We start from the raw sequence: 16,881 nt of genomic DNA on the forward strand, positions 1-16,881 counted from the left end.
TCCCGCTGCTCTGCCTGCTGCTGGAATTAGACCGCTGCCAGGATGCAGGAGAGGTAGTTGAAATGTAGTTCAAGTACCCTGCAGCCAGTTCACCACTGCAAGGTAGACCTGGCTGCTTTCTCCAGTTGTGGGTGGAAGTGCCTCACCCTGCCTTTGGTCTCAACAAAGAGGAAGATGCGTTGGTAATAGGGTTGTGGTAGCATGGTTGGGGTAGAAATAATAGCATTGTCCTACCTTTCCCCTAAACAGATTGAATTGTGGCCAGAGTTTGCCTGGAAAACTTCATAAGACACTGAAAAAATGACATCCTCATCCCTCTTTCCACCAACAGTGAAATAATTTGTTGGTACCTTTTTGTTCACACTTGTTTGGTTCATTGCCTCTCTCCTGTTGCGCAGAACCGCATTCAAGGAGCTGTCTTTGACTTTGTTACTCAGCAAGCGTTTGATATAGTCATCATGATGCTCATTTGCCTCAACATGGTGACCATGATGGTGGAGACAGACACACAAAGCAAGCAGATGGAGGACATCCTTTACTGGATCAACCTGGTGTTTGTCATCTTCTTCACCTGTGAGTGTGTGCTGAAGATGTTTGCCTTGCGGCACTATTATTTCACCATCGGGTGGAACATCTTTGACTTCGTGGTTGTGATTCTGTCCATCGTGGGTAAGTGCGACACCCGTTAGAGGTCTGCGAGTGCTAGGCTGTTTGGTGTTTGCAGAGTAGAGCACATTCTTGTCTTTGAAGGGGATATGTAGGTACCAGGACTTCTAGGTTCTCTTTTTAGCCGTGTGAAGAGACTGGCGGAATTTGGCAGCTTGAAGTCCTGACTAATGCACCCTCCTCCCTCTGCTCTGGCATTTGTTTCCAGTTGTATGGAGTAAAACACTTGACAATTACTCTCCTTGTCTTTAAAAACAGAAATTTTACTCACTTCATCAGATTGTTATAATGCTTACTAACCACTGAAAATAGCATTGCACTGCTTCCTACATCAGCATGTGATTTGCACTCTTGTTTTTGGTTTGGTTGAATGTTGAATCAACCATTTTCCTCCAACAGGTTTACTGGTTTTAGCAGCTAATCTGTTAAACGTGCATAACCTCACAAATACAACAGGGTCACTCAAAACGTTTGGCTGGATGCAGCTCTGCCCAGGCATACTGACAAACACCAACATTCAGAGACTGTCCTGCGGTGTAAAACTCAGATCCAGGTTTGTCTGCTGCTAGAAATAAGATTTATCTTACTCTTCGAAATAGAGTCCGTAGCCTGACACGGCAGAGTTAGGCACCAAGAGCCTCAAAAAAACAACTCATCCGTCCTTATCCAGGTGGAGCGAATCCCTCTGCTGCCGTACCTCTCTCCCTCTCCGTTTAGGAGACCTACGTAGGGAGCCAGAGCATCTAGCTAAGACTCACCTGCCTGAAGGTGAGGCCTCTGAATCACAGACCCTCTGTGAAAATCTGACCAAGGTGTTGTGTGCTCCCAGTCCCTTGACTAGGTTCAGAAGAAGCAGCAGGCTGCACGTCTCCATTGTCACACTTGTCCCTTCTCTCCTTCTTTAGGAATGTTCCTGGCTGAAATCATTGAGAAGTATTTTGTGTCGCCCACTCTCTTCCGAGTCATCCGACTGGCTCGCATTGGACGTATCCTGCGTTTGATCAAAGGAGCCAAAGGAATCCGCACCTTGCTTTTTGCCTTAATGATGTCCTTGCCTGCCTTGTTCAACATCGGCCTCTTGCTGTTCTTGGTCATGTTCATCTTCTCCATCTTTGGCATGTCAAACTTTGCCTACGTCAAGCATGAGGCTGGCATAGATGATATGTTCAACTTTGAGACCTTTGGCAACAGCATGATCTGCTTGTTCCAGATCACCACATCAGCTGGTTGGGATGGCCTGCTGCTGCCAATCCTAAACCGGCCTCCAGACTGCGACCTAGACAAGGAGCACCCTGGGAGTGGTTTTAAGGGGGATTGTGGGAACCCTTCGGTGGGGATATTTTTCTTTGTGAGTTACATCATCATCTCCTTCCTGATCGTGGTCAACATGTACATTGCCATCATCCTGGAGAACTTCAGCGTGGCGACAGAGGAGAGTGCAGATCCACTAAGTGAGGACGACTTTGAGACCTTCTACGAGATCTGGGAGAAATTCGACCCTGATGCCACACAGTTCATAGAGTACAGCAAGCTCGCAGACTTTGCTGATGCTTTGGAACATCCTCTCCGCGTCCCAAAACCCAACACCATTGAACTCATTGCCATGGACCTGCCTATGGTAAGTGGAGACAGGATCCACTGTTTAGACATCCTGTTTGCCTTCACCAAACGTGTCCTGGGGGACAGCGGAGAGCTGGATATACTGAGACAACAGATGGAGGAAAGATTTGTGGCATCCAACCCTTCCAAAGTGTCTTATGAGCCTATCACAACTACGCTCCGGCGTAAGCAGGAAGAAGTTTCAGCAGTGGTTATCCAGAGGGCTTACAGGGCTCGTTTAGCAAGACGGGGCTTTATTAGCCGCAGGCCTGTCTCCACAAAACTGGAAAATGGAGGAGCAAACAGGGAGAAAAAAGAAGGCACCCCATCTACGGCGTCTCTCCCATCATATGACAGCGTTACCAAACCTGAGAAGGAGAAACAGCAACGGGCGGAGGAAGGAAGACGAGAAAGAGCGAAAAGACAAAAAGACGTCAGGGAATCCAAGTGTTGAGACAAAATAATAGAATTGTACAAATTAAAATATTTGCAAGTGAAAAGATTGTTTACAGACTTCATGAAATATATCAATACAGAACAGCTGTGGAGACACTTACCTGAAGATCTTATACCAAACATAGTCTGCTTACCGTGTGACAGCGTTGCATCTAAAGCAGTGACCTACCACCTGTTTAAAGGACCCTTGTAAACAAACATTTAAACACAAAAAAGGAAAAAAAAAATGGATTTTTCTATTGTTTGGGCAGGTGGATACTGCATGTTCCACATCAGTCAATGCAATTTAGGACAAACAAGCAAAATAAAACACACACACACACACACACAGAGAGAAACAAAACCCGCTGCTGGGATTCATATATTTTTCCAAAGCAGCCAAAAAATGGATTTTATTTTCCCATTTTGTTGATTATTGTTGAAAGAAAACCCAGAAGTCACAATGTTAAAGGGTTTGTTCATGCAAAACTAGATTTGCATTTAGTTAAGCAGCAAAAAAAAAAAAAAAGGAAAAAAAAAGAAAAAAGAAAAAAGTTAAAACAAGTAAAAAAAAGGAAAAAAAGAAACAAACCACCCATTTAGCCCATGCCATTTAATTGTCATAGTTTATTTGATATTTATTATCTGCATTCTACTTTCTACATGGGCTTTACTTGGTTTGGGAGATGGGGAAATCGGGTACCGTCAGCCTGGAGACAGCTCAGGCTGATTCCCCCCCCCAAAAAAAAAAAGTGCTCGTTCAATGCATAGAAACGATTTGCATGATGGCATGCCGTGACCAGGAACCATGCATGAGGAACCATTAAACCACAAGACACTCAGTAATCTGTCCACAGCAGTGCGTTAAGCCATAAATTCGAGGCACTCCACTGACTACCGTACACTGTATTTGGAGATAAACTTTAACAAGAATCATGCCCTTCACCGGTATTTCCCAGTTCTTAGTGATCTTTTATAGACCCGCCAGTAGGAGGGGAAAAAAAAAAAAAAACAAACAAAAAACCAAACAAAACAAACCATCAAAAAGAAACAAGCAGATGAAATAATTGTGTGTGTATGTTTAACAACTTGTCTTTTGTTTTTTTTTTTTCCATCCAGCCATCTTTTTGCACACTGAAATAAAACAAAACTAAATGCTGCTCTGGACCTCATCCAAGGGGAGATGATAAAATCTGAGAATGGCTTGTTACACTATGTCACTGTAAAACCAAACTCTAGGGCTTAAATACCAGTCAGTAAGTTCATTTGTATCCTGCAATATTTATCTTTATTATTCATTATTCCTCAGCCTCCATCCTGCAGCGTAGACCCTTTTTTGGTTGGTTTTTTTTTTTTTTTTAGAGATAAATGCTAAAAAAAAAAAAAAAAAGTAGCGTGTTATCTCTACTGGTAGAAATCTGGGGAGCTTGCCCAAAGCAATCCCGCTGGCGGGGCTGGGGGACGGGGACGGGGCTCGCAGCGTCCGCTTGTCCCCTGGCCATCGGGATTCCCGCTCTGGGTGGGACGCCGGGGCGCGGGTGGCTTTCTGAAACCCCGAACCCTTCCTCCCTCGGTACCAGGGTTTGTGGCTCCGCGCTTTGCTGCCGCACGGGTCTTCTCGCTTCCGCAGCCAGGAGGGGGTTTAACAGGCCGCAGCGCAGGGAGGGGCCACGTCCCGGGGTGCAGGGTGGAGAGACGGCTGCCGCGGGCCTTCGCGTTCTTCCCGTTTCTTACACGTTCATCGAGCGGCGACTAACACGGCCCCCGGGTTGGGTAGGAACCGGAGCTACCTCTTGCCCAGTCTTCTCGCTGCAGCAGTAAATAACGCCACAGAAACATCACGAGCCGAGTCCAGACGTTTCTTTTACTCGATGCCCAGACTCAGCCATCCCCAGATCCTGTTTCGTGGTGTCCTCATGACTAAGCCAGCTCTCAGCCACTGCTCTGGTTGAGATGGTTTGTTTTTTTTTCTTCAGGGCCAGCGTGGGTCTTCTCACAGGGTAGGGCCGCGGCGCCGCAGCACGGGTGCTTTTCCGCCGGCAGTTTGGAAGGAGAAGCCGAGGGGTCAGAGCTGCTGCTCACCTCGACCGCGAGGTGCTGAGGTTGAGCGTGGGCATTCGAATGCGGACCAAATTCAGGGTAACCGGACTAGCGGAAAAAAAAAAAACAAAAAACCCAACAAAAAAACCCCAAACCAAGACAGCAGAACTTGATGGCAGGATGAATCTCGGTTTGCGTAATCTCCCAACCCAGAAAATTACAGGAGTCACTTAAAAAACCCAAAAACCAACCACAAAACCAAGCAGGAAACCATCCAGCAGCCATCTGTGCCACGGCCGGCGTCCTTGCCGCGCGGCCTAGCCATCGCCACGTCAGCGGAGCAGTTCTGCTGCACCCAGAACACAGCAAGGAACCTTTTCTATCCTGTCGGCTCTTGCCCCAGTTGCTCCTAGGATACGATGTACAATAACAAAGAGAAACTACATACATATGTACAGGCTACATTGTAAACAGCACAAAAAAAAAAAAAAAGAAAAAAAAAGGAAAAAAAAAATAGCTGAAAAGTGTGGTTGAACTTTTTAAGAGAATATTATAAATACTGTAATATATCATTTTATTTTATCGGCATGCCTTTTTGTAAATACAAAGAACTACAAAAATAATAGAATGGCTTCTGGCTTATGCCATTGTCCATGTTTATTTTTATTTTTTTAATATTTTTCTGTTTTCCTTAGACTTTAGATAGCCAGTAAACGTCCCCCGAAGAAAAATAATAAAAAAAAAAGACAAACAAAACCCTATCCCCCGCCCCCCAAACTAGATTTTTTAAAAAAAAGCTTTATTGCGAATGATCTTTGCAACAGCAAAAGCATATTTTTTGGGGGTTCCAATGTGCAATAAGTTGACCACTTCTATGCAAGATTTGGCTAAACTTCATAATTGTTCTTGAGCTGGGCTATTGACTCGTAGGTGAAGCTTGGTACGTTTAGCGTTCGCGCTGGCAATTCCGTTAAGCAACTCAATTACTTTAAAATGAAAAGTCCCCTCAAACTATGTATAGCTCTTTATTTTTTTAACATTAGATCTGTATTAAATGCAAGAGGCCGGTGGTTGTCGGTCAGCGTTGCTGAGAAAGAACAGGAACGAGCAGTTTCGTCAACTGGTCGTTGGCTGGAGTCGGTCCTTCTGCTCAAAGAAAAGTTTCCTGGGGGTTGGTTTTTTTCTTTTTTTTTGAGGGTTTTTTTTGGTTTGTTTTTTTCTCGTCGTTTCCTCCCTAGGGCAGATATTTCCATCGGCCGCAGGTCACGGGTGCTGACAGCAATGGGTCTGCGTTTCTGTGCATCTTCACTGGGTGAAGCCAAAGACAGAGAGGAAACTTTGGTCAAAGAGCATTACGGGACGTTGGCGTCATACGCAAATCTCCGAATTCCAAAGCGTGCGCGGAATTAATATTCCGGATTCAGGGTTGTGGGAATAAAGCGAGGGGGGTGGTGGCGTCGATTAAAAAGACAGAGCCAAAAATCAAGACTACAACAAGTAGCTCTCTTCCCTCCCCCACTAACGAACCCCTCCCTTTCGGGTTAATTTGTGACTGTTCTTCAAAGAGCAGAGGAGAAGGGCGGTAAAAAACCACCAATTCAAGCTGCTTTATTCACTTTTCCTGTTCACCTTTTTTTAAAATATAGAAGCCAATGTTGAACAAAACAAATTAAAATAAAACCATGATGTTACATAGAGGCCACACCCGAGTTTGGATTATTTAACTTTCCGCCGCAAAAAAAAAAACGAAAACCAAAAAACAAAAAAACCACAAACCTGTTAAAGCTGTAAAAGATCAATAGTGAAGATTAGTGTATTAGAAATTGCATGGTGGCTCATAATGATCTTACCCAACATGATTAACAATTACGTTACTATAAGCCAAAAGAAAATAAAATAAATGTTACCCTTTTCACTGTACAAGGTAAGGTTGTCTCGGTGTCCCAATTATTTGACTGGCTGCATTCTCCTCCCCCTCCAAACTTCCTCCAAGGCTGTTTTAGCGCGGTTTCATCCGAAGCGTGCGGCAGAGAGCAGAGGAGGCGGCAGGGGCAGCCGTCGGAAGGGCGGTCGCTGCGTTAGGGGTCTCGGGTCTCCAAAGGTGCCCGGCGGACACAGCTCAGCCCCCGTGACGGGGACGATGCTGTCAGGGGTCAGTGTCTGCGCGGGGCTCCCGTCTCTGGCGCAGGGAGGTGTCCGTCGGCAGGACAGGCTGGACCCGCAGACGTCCCTTGCTCCGCGGTGAGGGACGGGACCCGCTCTGGCAGGGGAGGACCCCGCTCTGGCAGGGGAGGACCCCACTCTCCAGGGCTCGACCCCGCAGCCCCTCCAAGGAGGCGCTTGAAAGGACGAGCCCGAGGTCCAGAGTGGCTGGCGAGCCCTGCCCCACCGGCCGCTGCCCTTGGCCGTGCTGCAGCGTCATGGCAGGTCGGGAGCCAGCAGCTCCCGTGCACGGACAGTGCTGGGGGACCTCCCGCTGCTGGGGGGGGACCTCCTGCTGCTGGGGGGGAACCTCCTGCTGCTGGGGGACCTCCCGCTGCTGGGGGGGGGGGACGACACACCACCCGCTGCAGCCCCCGCTCAGGCACATCACTGCAAGACCACAACTTCACCTCCCAGTTCTCAGCTTTCTCCAGAGTCAGCGGGGTCCCCATGCAGTGACGGGGGGGGCTGCTCAGTGGGGACCTACCCACGCTGGGGGTCCTGCTGCTCACTGTGGCCGAAGGGCCCTAAATTGGGGGGCAGCCAGCAGCAGGTGACCCCGTACACCCGCACCCCATCAGTCCATCCGGCTTCTCCCACTTTTGGCCCAAAGGGCTGAGCAGGGCACGAGCTCCAGGTACCGAACCTGAAGTCGTTGCAAGTCAAATGGCACCTTGAAATTATTTTTTCCTATTAGAGTTTTGGTCCAATTTATTCAACAAATGTGACTTTTGCTGCCCGGTTAAGGCCAGCTGGAGCTTAAGCAAACCAGCGGCACTGCCAGACAGAGCACGGTCGTGCTGTCCTGCACCTTGCTGGGTCAATGTGTCACACAAAGACAGTAACACTGGTTTGAGTTAAAAAAAAAGAAAAAAGTAAAAGTAAAACAAAAAAATCATTTCCCCTTTGCCAGTTTGCTGCATGTTGTAATTTTATAGAGGTGTCTGTGTGCGTGACGGTGTCTCCTACAGCAAGCGCGGCCCCGTGCTCAGCACAGGGCACGGGGAAGGAGGACGCCCTCCCGCCTCCTCTCCCAGTTCTACCCATCTGTACCTTGGGCGTCTCGTTCCCTACCTCACAGGGGTGTTGTGAGGTTTAATTAGCGACCGAGTGTAACGCATGGAGAATCACAGGCGCCGAGGCGTGCGCAGCCGGAGCTGGGCACCAGGAGGGTGACAAAAATGCTGCTAACAAAGATCCTTCTGAAGTGGCGCGGCTCCGGCTGCCCACCTTCCCCGCGGGGCCAGAGCTGCCTTCTCCCTTTGCATAACATCTTCGTCACGCTGGGGTTTGCCCCGTGCTGTCCTTGCTCCCCACTTTCGCTCCTGGTTTTTATTCGCTGTTCTGTCTCACGCAAAGAGAGGAGGAGGAGGACGAAGCTGGCCGGGGGAGGGAGGGAGGAGGAACGTGACAAAACAGCGGGCTGGGAGTTCGATGTCTGAACTTTGAGTTCCTTTGTACTGTACATCTTTTTACTTTGGAATTTGCAATAAAGAGGTACGTCCATCTTGTTTTAACAACGTCTTCTGGCTGCCCTGTCATTCTGTTACCTTTGCACAGCAGCCACCACCCTCCCTACCCCCCCGAAATTCCCCCACCCTTGGCTCAGACGGGTCCTCGCTCCTGGAGTAGAAACCCAGAGTGGAGCAGGACTCCTGCGGTGGCTTTACACACTCAGGCTGAGCTGAAGACGTCCGGACCCAGCCCCTGCTCAGAAGCAGCATCTGGGGGGAAAGTCACGGCTCCGAAACGCCCGTGCTCTTGGCGCAGGGCTCGTACCGGCCGCAGCGGGGCTGCTCAGGCTTTCCCTGCTTCAGGGAGGCCGGGTGCTTAAACTGCAGCAGGGCCGTATTCTGCCACAACTCTGCGTGTCCTTCCTCGCATTAGCCAGCCCCTACAAATGCCGCTCCAGGGAGATATGCAACCCCTGAGCAGCGTCGGTGGCTACCAGGGGACCACCCCTCCTTCCGCTCCAGAGTAAACGCCCCTCGTCCCTTCCAGCTCTGACACACAGCATCCTCCGAGCTCCGATCCCTGCCATCCCACACGCACCGGGCTATGAGCTGCTCATCGGGCTCCCCGTGGCCGAGGCAGATGCGCCGCAGCGTGGGAGGACGGCACGGCAGATGGTAAAACAGCCTTTCACCCCCAGGAGCTGCGATTCCCACAGCGGGGCCGGCAGCAGCACGAGTGGGGCGGCCACTGAGCCCTGACCTTCGCTTACGGTCAGGAGCCGCCCCAAGAGGAGCATCTCTGTGCCAGGAACTGGCTGCGCTGGTGCTTCAGGAAACAGCACTCTCTAAGGGCAGTGGGTACAATTTCATTTGGGGGGGGGAAGCCTTATATAAATAGTTAACTCTTTCGCTTGTTTTTAAAGCCACACTCAGGGTTATTTGTCCTTCCCTTTCTTCTCCAATACTTGCGTGCCACTGCTAGCTGGCTGGATCGATGCAAGCCATTTCTTGATGCAAAACACAGGTTTTAATTCTAATTACAGCAATTCAGATGGCTATAATCGGATGCAAAGCACTCTGGGTCCCCCTCCCACACCCCTTTTCGTTGCACTGGCTGGATTTCAGTGGCAGGCAGAGGCTGCAGATGCTCCAGGACAGCAGAGATGCCGCAGGGGGGACCCGGTGATCCCTGCCAGACCTGGCAGCATCCCCCGGCGACCTCCAGTTTTTGTGTTTTTAGGACTATGCACGCACAAAAAGCCAGTGAGGCATCTCAGCGCCATGCACAAATGCTCAGATATTTGCAGTTTTCCCCGTGCGGCTGCTTTCTCCACCCAGTCACATCCTGCCCTCCCCAGCCCCATCAGCGACACAAACCCCATCCAAGCCTTGCTGTAACACTGCCTGTGGTTTTTAGTTACTTCATGGGAGTTCCTTGGCAAGAAATGGAGAGAAAACACCAAACCCACAGTAAGAGACAGACCAAGAAGGGAGCAAAGCCCCCAGACCGTCAGCAGCTCGGACGGGTCCTGGGCACAGCCGGGTCCTGGCTTCGGGAAAGCCAAGGCTGTCGTCCAGGATGACTCCGAGCAGCACAAACCACCTCTGCCACAACACCAAATCCAATCAATGGCCTTATAATTAAGCTCTCTCCCATGAATAATTAACCCCAGGTGCTGGCTCAGCATGATAACCCAGCAGAGAGCCTTTGTCCCCTCCCTGCCTGGGGGGGAGCGCTGGGAACGGGGAGACCCCACGGTCTGAGGATGTGGCCAAGGGGGCTCTGCCCGGCTCTGTCCCTGCACCCTGGCATCCAGTGGCAACTGGGGACATCTCCAGCACAGCGGGGGGGTGACGGGGATGGCTGGTGGACATCCAGCCCTGGATGGGATCCCCCCCGCCCAGGAGAACACACGGGGTCGGTCTCTGGATCTCAGCCCCTCCACAGGCTTTGTTTGGTCTCGTTTGTCCTCCAGCAGCTTCTGGGAGATGCTCCAGTTTGGGCGACATCCCAAGTTCAGGTGGCGTCCGAGCCAAGCATCTGGCGGCAGGAGAACATGGCAGCCATAGCGAAAAGGACGGAGGCGAGGAACCCCCCCAGGACACCCGAGACCACGGGGCCAACCCAGCCCAGGAGGCTGCGGGTGTACGGGGGGGGCAGCCGCCTCTCGAAGCGCAGGTCCCCCAGGTCCCCATCCGGGGCCCTCCTGCCTCGCAGCCCACCACGCCGCTTGCCCTCCAGCAGCAGAGAGGAGGTGAGGTGCTGCACGGTGCGGCCGTACTCCTCCACGTTCTTCCGCAGCTCCAGGCTCCTGTCCTGGTTCAGGTTTTTTCCCAGCTCCCGGGCAATGTCGGGACGACCGATTTGGTGGAGGCCACGGGCCAGCCGGTCCCAGGTCATCACCTCTCCCGCCGTCCCCAGCCAGTCCCGCAGGGCCTCCGAGCATCCCGTGGGGCCGCGGAGGTCCCGGCGGCGGCGGCGGGGGCGGATGGGGTTGTTCTCCTCGGAGAGCCGCTCCAGCTCCCGCTCCCCCAGGTCCCTGTCGGGCCCCGTCAGCTGCCCCTGGAGCTGGCGGCACTCAGAGGCGGACAGCAGCTCGGCGATGCGGCTCATGGTGTGACGGCCCACGTTGGCTGCAACCGTGTCCTTGCACCGGCCGCCTGCCGCCAGCAAGAGCAGGATGAGTCCCAATGATGCCAGCATCGCTTGGGTGCCCCAGCATCGGGGTGGCCTGGGAACGCAGACTCCCCTGTCTGACCTCACAAGCCTGCACATTCCAGGGACGTGTTCCCTGTCCCCCAGCGCATCGTCCCATGTCTTCCCCCAGGGCTGAGCATCTCCTGCCTGCACCGCTGTGCCCCAGCTCAGCCCCCTGCCTCCAGCCCAGCGTCCCCCCCCCCCCCAGCACCCCCTTCCCCAGTCCAGCCCATCTGAGCAGCCCCTTCGGGCACCGAATGCTCACAACATGGGGACACGGGGACAGACTAAAGGGTCCCTTGATTCCCAGCGGACCCAAAGCAGAAGGCTGGAAACGTAACGCTGTCTGTGAGGCGCTTCAGGGCGCTTTCAGCTTCGCAGGGTCCATCCATCCATCCGTCCGTCCGTCCATCCAGGCACAACAGCCTCTGCCTCCCACGCCCCCCCCTCGCCCCGGGGTACCCTGCCTGTGCCCTGGGGCCCAGCTCCGTTGGGGCTGTCGACGTCGTCCCCACCTCCCTGCCAGCACTTTGGCAAGAGCGGGGACGGGGGATGGCCGCCGCTCCCCCGGGACGTCTCCGCCACCCTCTGCCCCAAGGAGGGTGCTCCCCTCTCCCTGCCCAAGGAGGGGGTATGGACCCCCTGCAACCCCCCCCCCCGCTGGGACCCCGCATTTCCCTCTCCCACACCAAATCGATGGAGCGCAGTCGAGTTGAACCAAAAAGGGGCTTGCTCGGGGACCAGGCGCGGACCCCATAACCACGAGGTGGCAATGCAGCCATGGCCACCTCCCCCCAACACCCGCTGCAGGGTGAGCAGGGCTGTGCGAGGGCCGCGGAGGGACCTTTCAGGCCAGAAACCTCTTCTGGATGGCTGGGGTTTCTGATGTGCGTGTGTCACTGAAACTGGGGAATAAAAAGTCCTTAACACCGATTTAGCATGAAGAAGCAGGCGTTTCGTTTTACTGCAGCGCTGGGTGTCAGGAGGATAATTCCTCTAATCAGGCACACCTAACGCTGGTTCTTTTGTCATATTTATACGTGAATATTACAAAGATTACAAAAAGTGGTGCAGTCCCCGTTACGAGAATAGGTTCCTATTTCTTCGCCTAGTACGCAAAGTGGAACGCACGCTCAGTTCCTTTCTCCGCCTCTATCTTTTGGGTAGGTGGGATAATTTGGGGGGGGGGCTCATGGGTCGGTGGTCGTGGGGACCCTGACCCCAATTACCTTTCCCCTAGTTTCTCAATACTTCGGTGTTGGTAATTGTTCGCTATACGCCTAGGGGAGATAATTAGTGGAAAAAAAAATTAGCATCCTCCCTTTCTGCAAAACACGTACATAAGGACCTCGAAGCGTCTTGTAGCTTCCTCCTAGTTTTTAAAAGGGCTGGAGGTGGGGAAGGGCAGCGTACCGCTGAGGATGAGGATGGGCCCGCCCCTGCTGTGCCAAGGAGCTGCCTGCCCTTGGGAGCTGGGGGAGAAACGAAGGGGCTGCCTGCGACAAGGAACAGCCAGACCCTGCGGCGAGGAAGGCTGGGTGCTGGTGACACACGCTGTCGTTGAACGCGTTCAACGACAGCGTGCGCCACCAGCACCCAACACTGGGAGCCTGGTGGGAGAGGAGCGTGGAGGCGAGGGTCAGGCAGCCGGCACCGCGGAGGAGGAAGGGGGGGGAGGCAGAGAGAGAGAGAGAGAGAGACCTCGGGGTGGTGAAGGTCTCCCGTGGATGCCAGGAGGTGCGGTGAGTCATGTGTCCATCCCCGCCATGCTTCTCCAGATCTCTGCCTGCATCCTTCCCGTCCCTGTGTCCGTCTCCCTTTCAGCCTGGCCGGATCCCCCAAGATTTTTGCTCTTCTGCCGATGCTGCCCCGTACCCTGCTGCCTTCCACTTTGCCTTTCTCTGCCTCTCCCGTTCTGCTAGCCCACCTGCTGGGATTTCAGCCTGCCTACATGGCTTCTGAAAAATGCATTTCTGTGTCTCCATCCACCCAGCAGCCCGTCTCTGCCTTCAGCGTGTCCCTCTGCTCCGCACCCCATGGCTCTTCCGACGTCCTTTTCCCTGTGGCTGTCTGCTGGGCTCCCTCTCCTGAGATTTAAGTCCTACTCTGTAGGGACAGGACCGTTGGACAGTGACAGACATAGGGGACCATTTTGGGGTGTAGGCGAGCCCGCAGCCCCAATGTGAGTGGGTCTGTGCGAGGGCCCCTGAGGGAGGTTTGAGGGCAGGCACGCGTTTTGGGGCTGGCACCTTTGGCCTGGGAGCTAGGGCTGGACATTCACATTTTTCAGTGTGGACGCTGATTTTTGGTGGAGAGGGTCATAAGGCTCTATGTTGAGCCCTTGCTCGGCTAGGCGAGCCCGCAGCCCCAACGTGAGTGGGTCTGTGCGAGGGCCCCTGAGGGAGGTTTGAGGGCAGGCATGCGTTTTGGGGCTGGCACCTTTGGCCTGGGAGCAGGGGCTTGACATTTCCAGTTTGGAGCGTGAACGCTGATTTTTGGGTGAGAGGGATGTTTCATCAGGGTGGTGATAAAGCTGCGATTTCCCCGGATCTCCCCCAAGATCCCCAGGGGCCGTGGTCTGTATCCGGGTCCGGAGGAAGCAGCCAGAATCCAAGAGCAGGAGAAGGAGCTATTCCCTGGCCCGGAGGTTTGCGCAGACTCGCATTATGGGGCTCCATCTTCCGTCGCTGCCTCTCCCAGCTCCCTTCCTGACTCCAGGAATCCTCCACGCAGCAAAGCTGCGGGATGTGCCTGTGCCCGAGGGCCTCATCCTGCCACGAGGAATTTTTAGGCCCCTGATCAAGATGCCTGTGATGGGCAGCCCTGCTCGGGGCGGGGGGGTGGGATGCCACGGCACCGCAGCACCAAAACGCATCCCGTGTCCCTGGGACAGCTAACGGGCACGGAGGGAAGGGGCCCGTGCAGCTCCTTCAGGAATGTGAATAAGGAGATGATGGGAACCCATTGCTGTGGAGCCCCAAACCTGCCGAGCAAACACCTCCTGCTGCACCGGCCTTGCCGGAGCAGGGTTTTGGGGTGGGGAAGAGTCCTCCTCCCTTGCACCGGGGTTCTCAGCCCCCAGCTCTGACCCCATTCCACAAGGACTCGCAGGAGCGTTTTCCAGGAGTTTCTGCCTTGATGAGAGCTGAACTGTGGCATCAAATGGGCTCAGCACCGCCCAGTTTCCCTCCCACATCCCATAACTACAGGTCGAGCACCAAACCCAAAAATGAACGAATTCGGCACCAAACCCGGTTGTAGACAGCAATCACACCAGCTTCTCTGAGACCATTTTTTTTTCCTCCACACCCTTATAAAATCTTGCTACAGAAGGTGACCCCCGCTCGCTGCTCTGCTCCTGCCGCCACGTGAAGGTGGGTTTGTTCTCCTGCAGCCCCGATGGGAGAAGCGGCGACGAGCACAAAGTGCCGGATGGTCTCTGCCAACCCCGTCCCCCTAACGTTCGATTCTGCACGGACGACAGGAAGATTTTTCTCTAAGGACGCTGGGTTTCAGGACTAACACCGTTGCCACCATCATCTTGCTGCTGCCACTCCTGGAAAGGCTCCTCCCCGTCCCTTCTGCGGAAAGATTTGGGAGTGTCTCTTGGGGACGTCCGGGCAGCATCACCCGCTGTGCCGGGAGGGTCCGGGGAGTAGCCGGGACCATCCCCAGGTCTCCCTGGGAGGAAAACGCAGCCAGGGCTGATGCCCCAGGCCGACGGGGCAGGAGGAATCGCTTCCGCGTGCCCCACCATCCCGGCAAAGAGGACGGCGGGGAGCAGCACACGTGGCGGGGCTGGGGAGGAATGCCAGGAATGCCGGCGCCGTTAGCACAGCATGTCCCGCACGGGACTCGGCCTGGATTTGGGGAGAGCGTGCAGGTTTTACTTGTGTGGAATCGAGTCTCCAAAAGGTCGGAGTCCAGCTGCAAATTCATTTTAATAGTCTGAGATGCTGGGAAGCATCCGCCTCGCCTCCCTGTGCTGGCACATCCCAGCTAGGACCAGCCCGTGGCCAAGCCCCGTGTTTTCCTCGGCTGGGGTGGGCAGAGCGGGGCTGGACACCGTCACCCCAGGCGGGATAACTGGCTCGGATGCTGCAGCGTGGCCCCAGCAAGGGGGTCCCTGTCCCGCTGCCGTGGGGCTTTGCTCACAGACAGAGACCCTGTGCCGGCTACCGCCGGGCTCGGCAACAAAAACAAACGCTGGCCGCGGCCGAGCCAGGAGGCCCCTCTGAAAGCCACCGCTGGCCTGGTGCTGCCTGCGGCCGCCGGCCGAGATGAACCCCAAACCTCACCCCGGCACCAAGGTTTGGGAACAGGATGCGCACAGCATCGCCCCAGGCAGGTGGAGAGGAGCCGAGCCGCCCTTTGCTGGAGGAGGAGGAGGAGGAGGAGGAGGAGGAGGGAGCCTTCCTCCCACTTCTCTGCGCGTGACTCCGCAGCCCATCCACCAAGTAATTTATTCATAGTGCGGTAACCTCAGGGGTCTCGATAAAAGGCCGGAGCTGCCGCATTGTTCCGGATACACCAGCACAAAGGCTCTGGGCACCTCCCGGCCACCGGCCAGGGATGCCACCGCGTCCCCTCCCGTACGGGGGGGTACGGCACCCCGTTCCTCGCCCTCCCACCCACTGAAACACCCTGACGGCGCCGCATTAATTGCCACAATTATTTCTGCTCTGGGACGCAGGGCTGCTCGTCTGCTGTCGCTAATGAGCGTCACGGCTGAGCTGGGTGCAGGGCCAGACCCTGGGGCACGGGGGGAGACACACACGTTTATTAGCCCAGCCGAGGCGTCGACAAAACAACCAAACAAGCAGCCGCGGGCTGGGAGCCGGTTTTTCCCCAACTTCCATTAAAAACAGTAGCGAAGGGAGAAAAATCCACCCCCGTGGCATGGCCAGCGTTCCGCTGGGATGGAGGGAGCCGGGGGCCGGTCCCACCAGGGATGTGTCCCCTCCTTGGAGTGGTGTCCCCTCCTTTGGGGTCACAGCGACGGAGCATGGGGCTCAGGTCGGGGCTGCTCGCTTTCCACGGCCGGCGCTCACGGCGAAGCGTTTCTGGTTATTGACACGCAGACCGCGGCCATCGGCCGGCGCTCGGATCCACGCCCGCGGCGCAGCCGGGATGTGATGGTGAGCGTCCTTGGATTGCTGGGAACGCGTGGGAGCAGCGACGTGGGAAGCCGCAGAGATCGGCCGAGGCAGCGCCGGCACCCGCAGCGGGGCGGGGGGCATCGGCAGGGATCCCCCATTGCGCGCTCACGGCGATGCCGGTCGCAGCTCCCGCCGCAGCCACGCTGTTCCCGCGCGGAGCGACGCGCCGACCCGCTCGCTTGGCATCGCTCCTACGGCTCAGGAGCTGCCCCGGACACGGGGGAATTGATTAACGGAATTAACTCATTTCAGGAGATGAAGCTATCCAAGCACATAACTTACACACAAAAAGAACCGGGGATGAGGGTGTCACAAGCCTCCACATCGCTGAATACTCCAGAATTTATGAGTTAGACAAAACTTTGAGGAACAAACAGTGGGGGAGCAGCAGTGCTCAGTGCAGGAGATTCAGCTAAAAAAAGCTGAAAGTTCAGCGCAGCTGAGAAAACCCGCCCAGCACCCAGCCCAGCACCCAGCCCAGCACCCAGCCCAGCACCCAGCCTGGACACCACACAGCAAAGCTCGCAGTGCAGGCAAGCCCCCCCCCCCCCGCCTTGCACCCCAGCAACCCCCCACCCCTTCACCCCCCTACCCCCGGCCGCCCCTCGCACCCGCGGGTGCTGGATGG

General features: G+C 54.7%; 1 protein-coding gene across 10 annotated transcripts in view; it reads left to right on the top strand.

Moving 5' to 3' along the window:
• Positions 1-8,328, top strand: part of SCN8A (sodium voltage-gated channel alpha subunit 8) — a 71,114-nt gene extending 62,786 nt beyond the window's left edge. For all 10 annotated transcript variants that reach the window (XM_054806860.1, XM_054806861.1, XM_054806859.1 and 7 more), the window contains 2 exons: positions 399-669; positions 1,572-8,328. In XM_054806860.1, the coding sequence (XP_054662835.1) occupies positions 399-669; positions 1,572-2,719 (1,419 nt within the window). In that variant the 3' untranslated portion in view covers positions 2,720-8,328. The remainder of the gene's footprint in view (positions 1-398; positions 670-1,571) is intronic.
• Positions 8,329-16,881: the final 8,553 nt, after the last annotated feature.

This window comes from Grus americana, chromosome 31 (genome assembly GCF_028858705.1).
Source record: "Grus americana isolate bGruAme1 chromosome 31, bGruAme1.mat, whole genome shotgun sequence".
In the NCBI taxonomy this organism is placed as follows: domain Eukaryota; kingdom Metazoa; phylum Chordata; class Aves; order Gruiformes; family Gruidae; genus Grus; species Grus americana.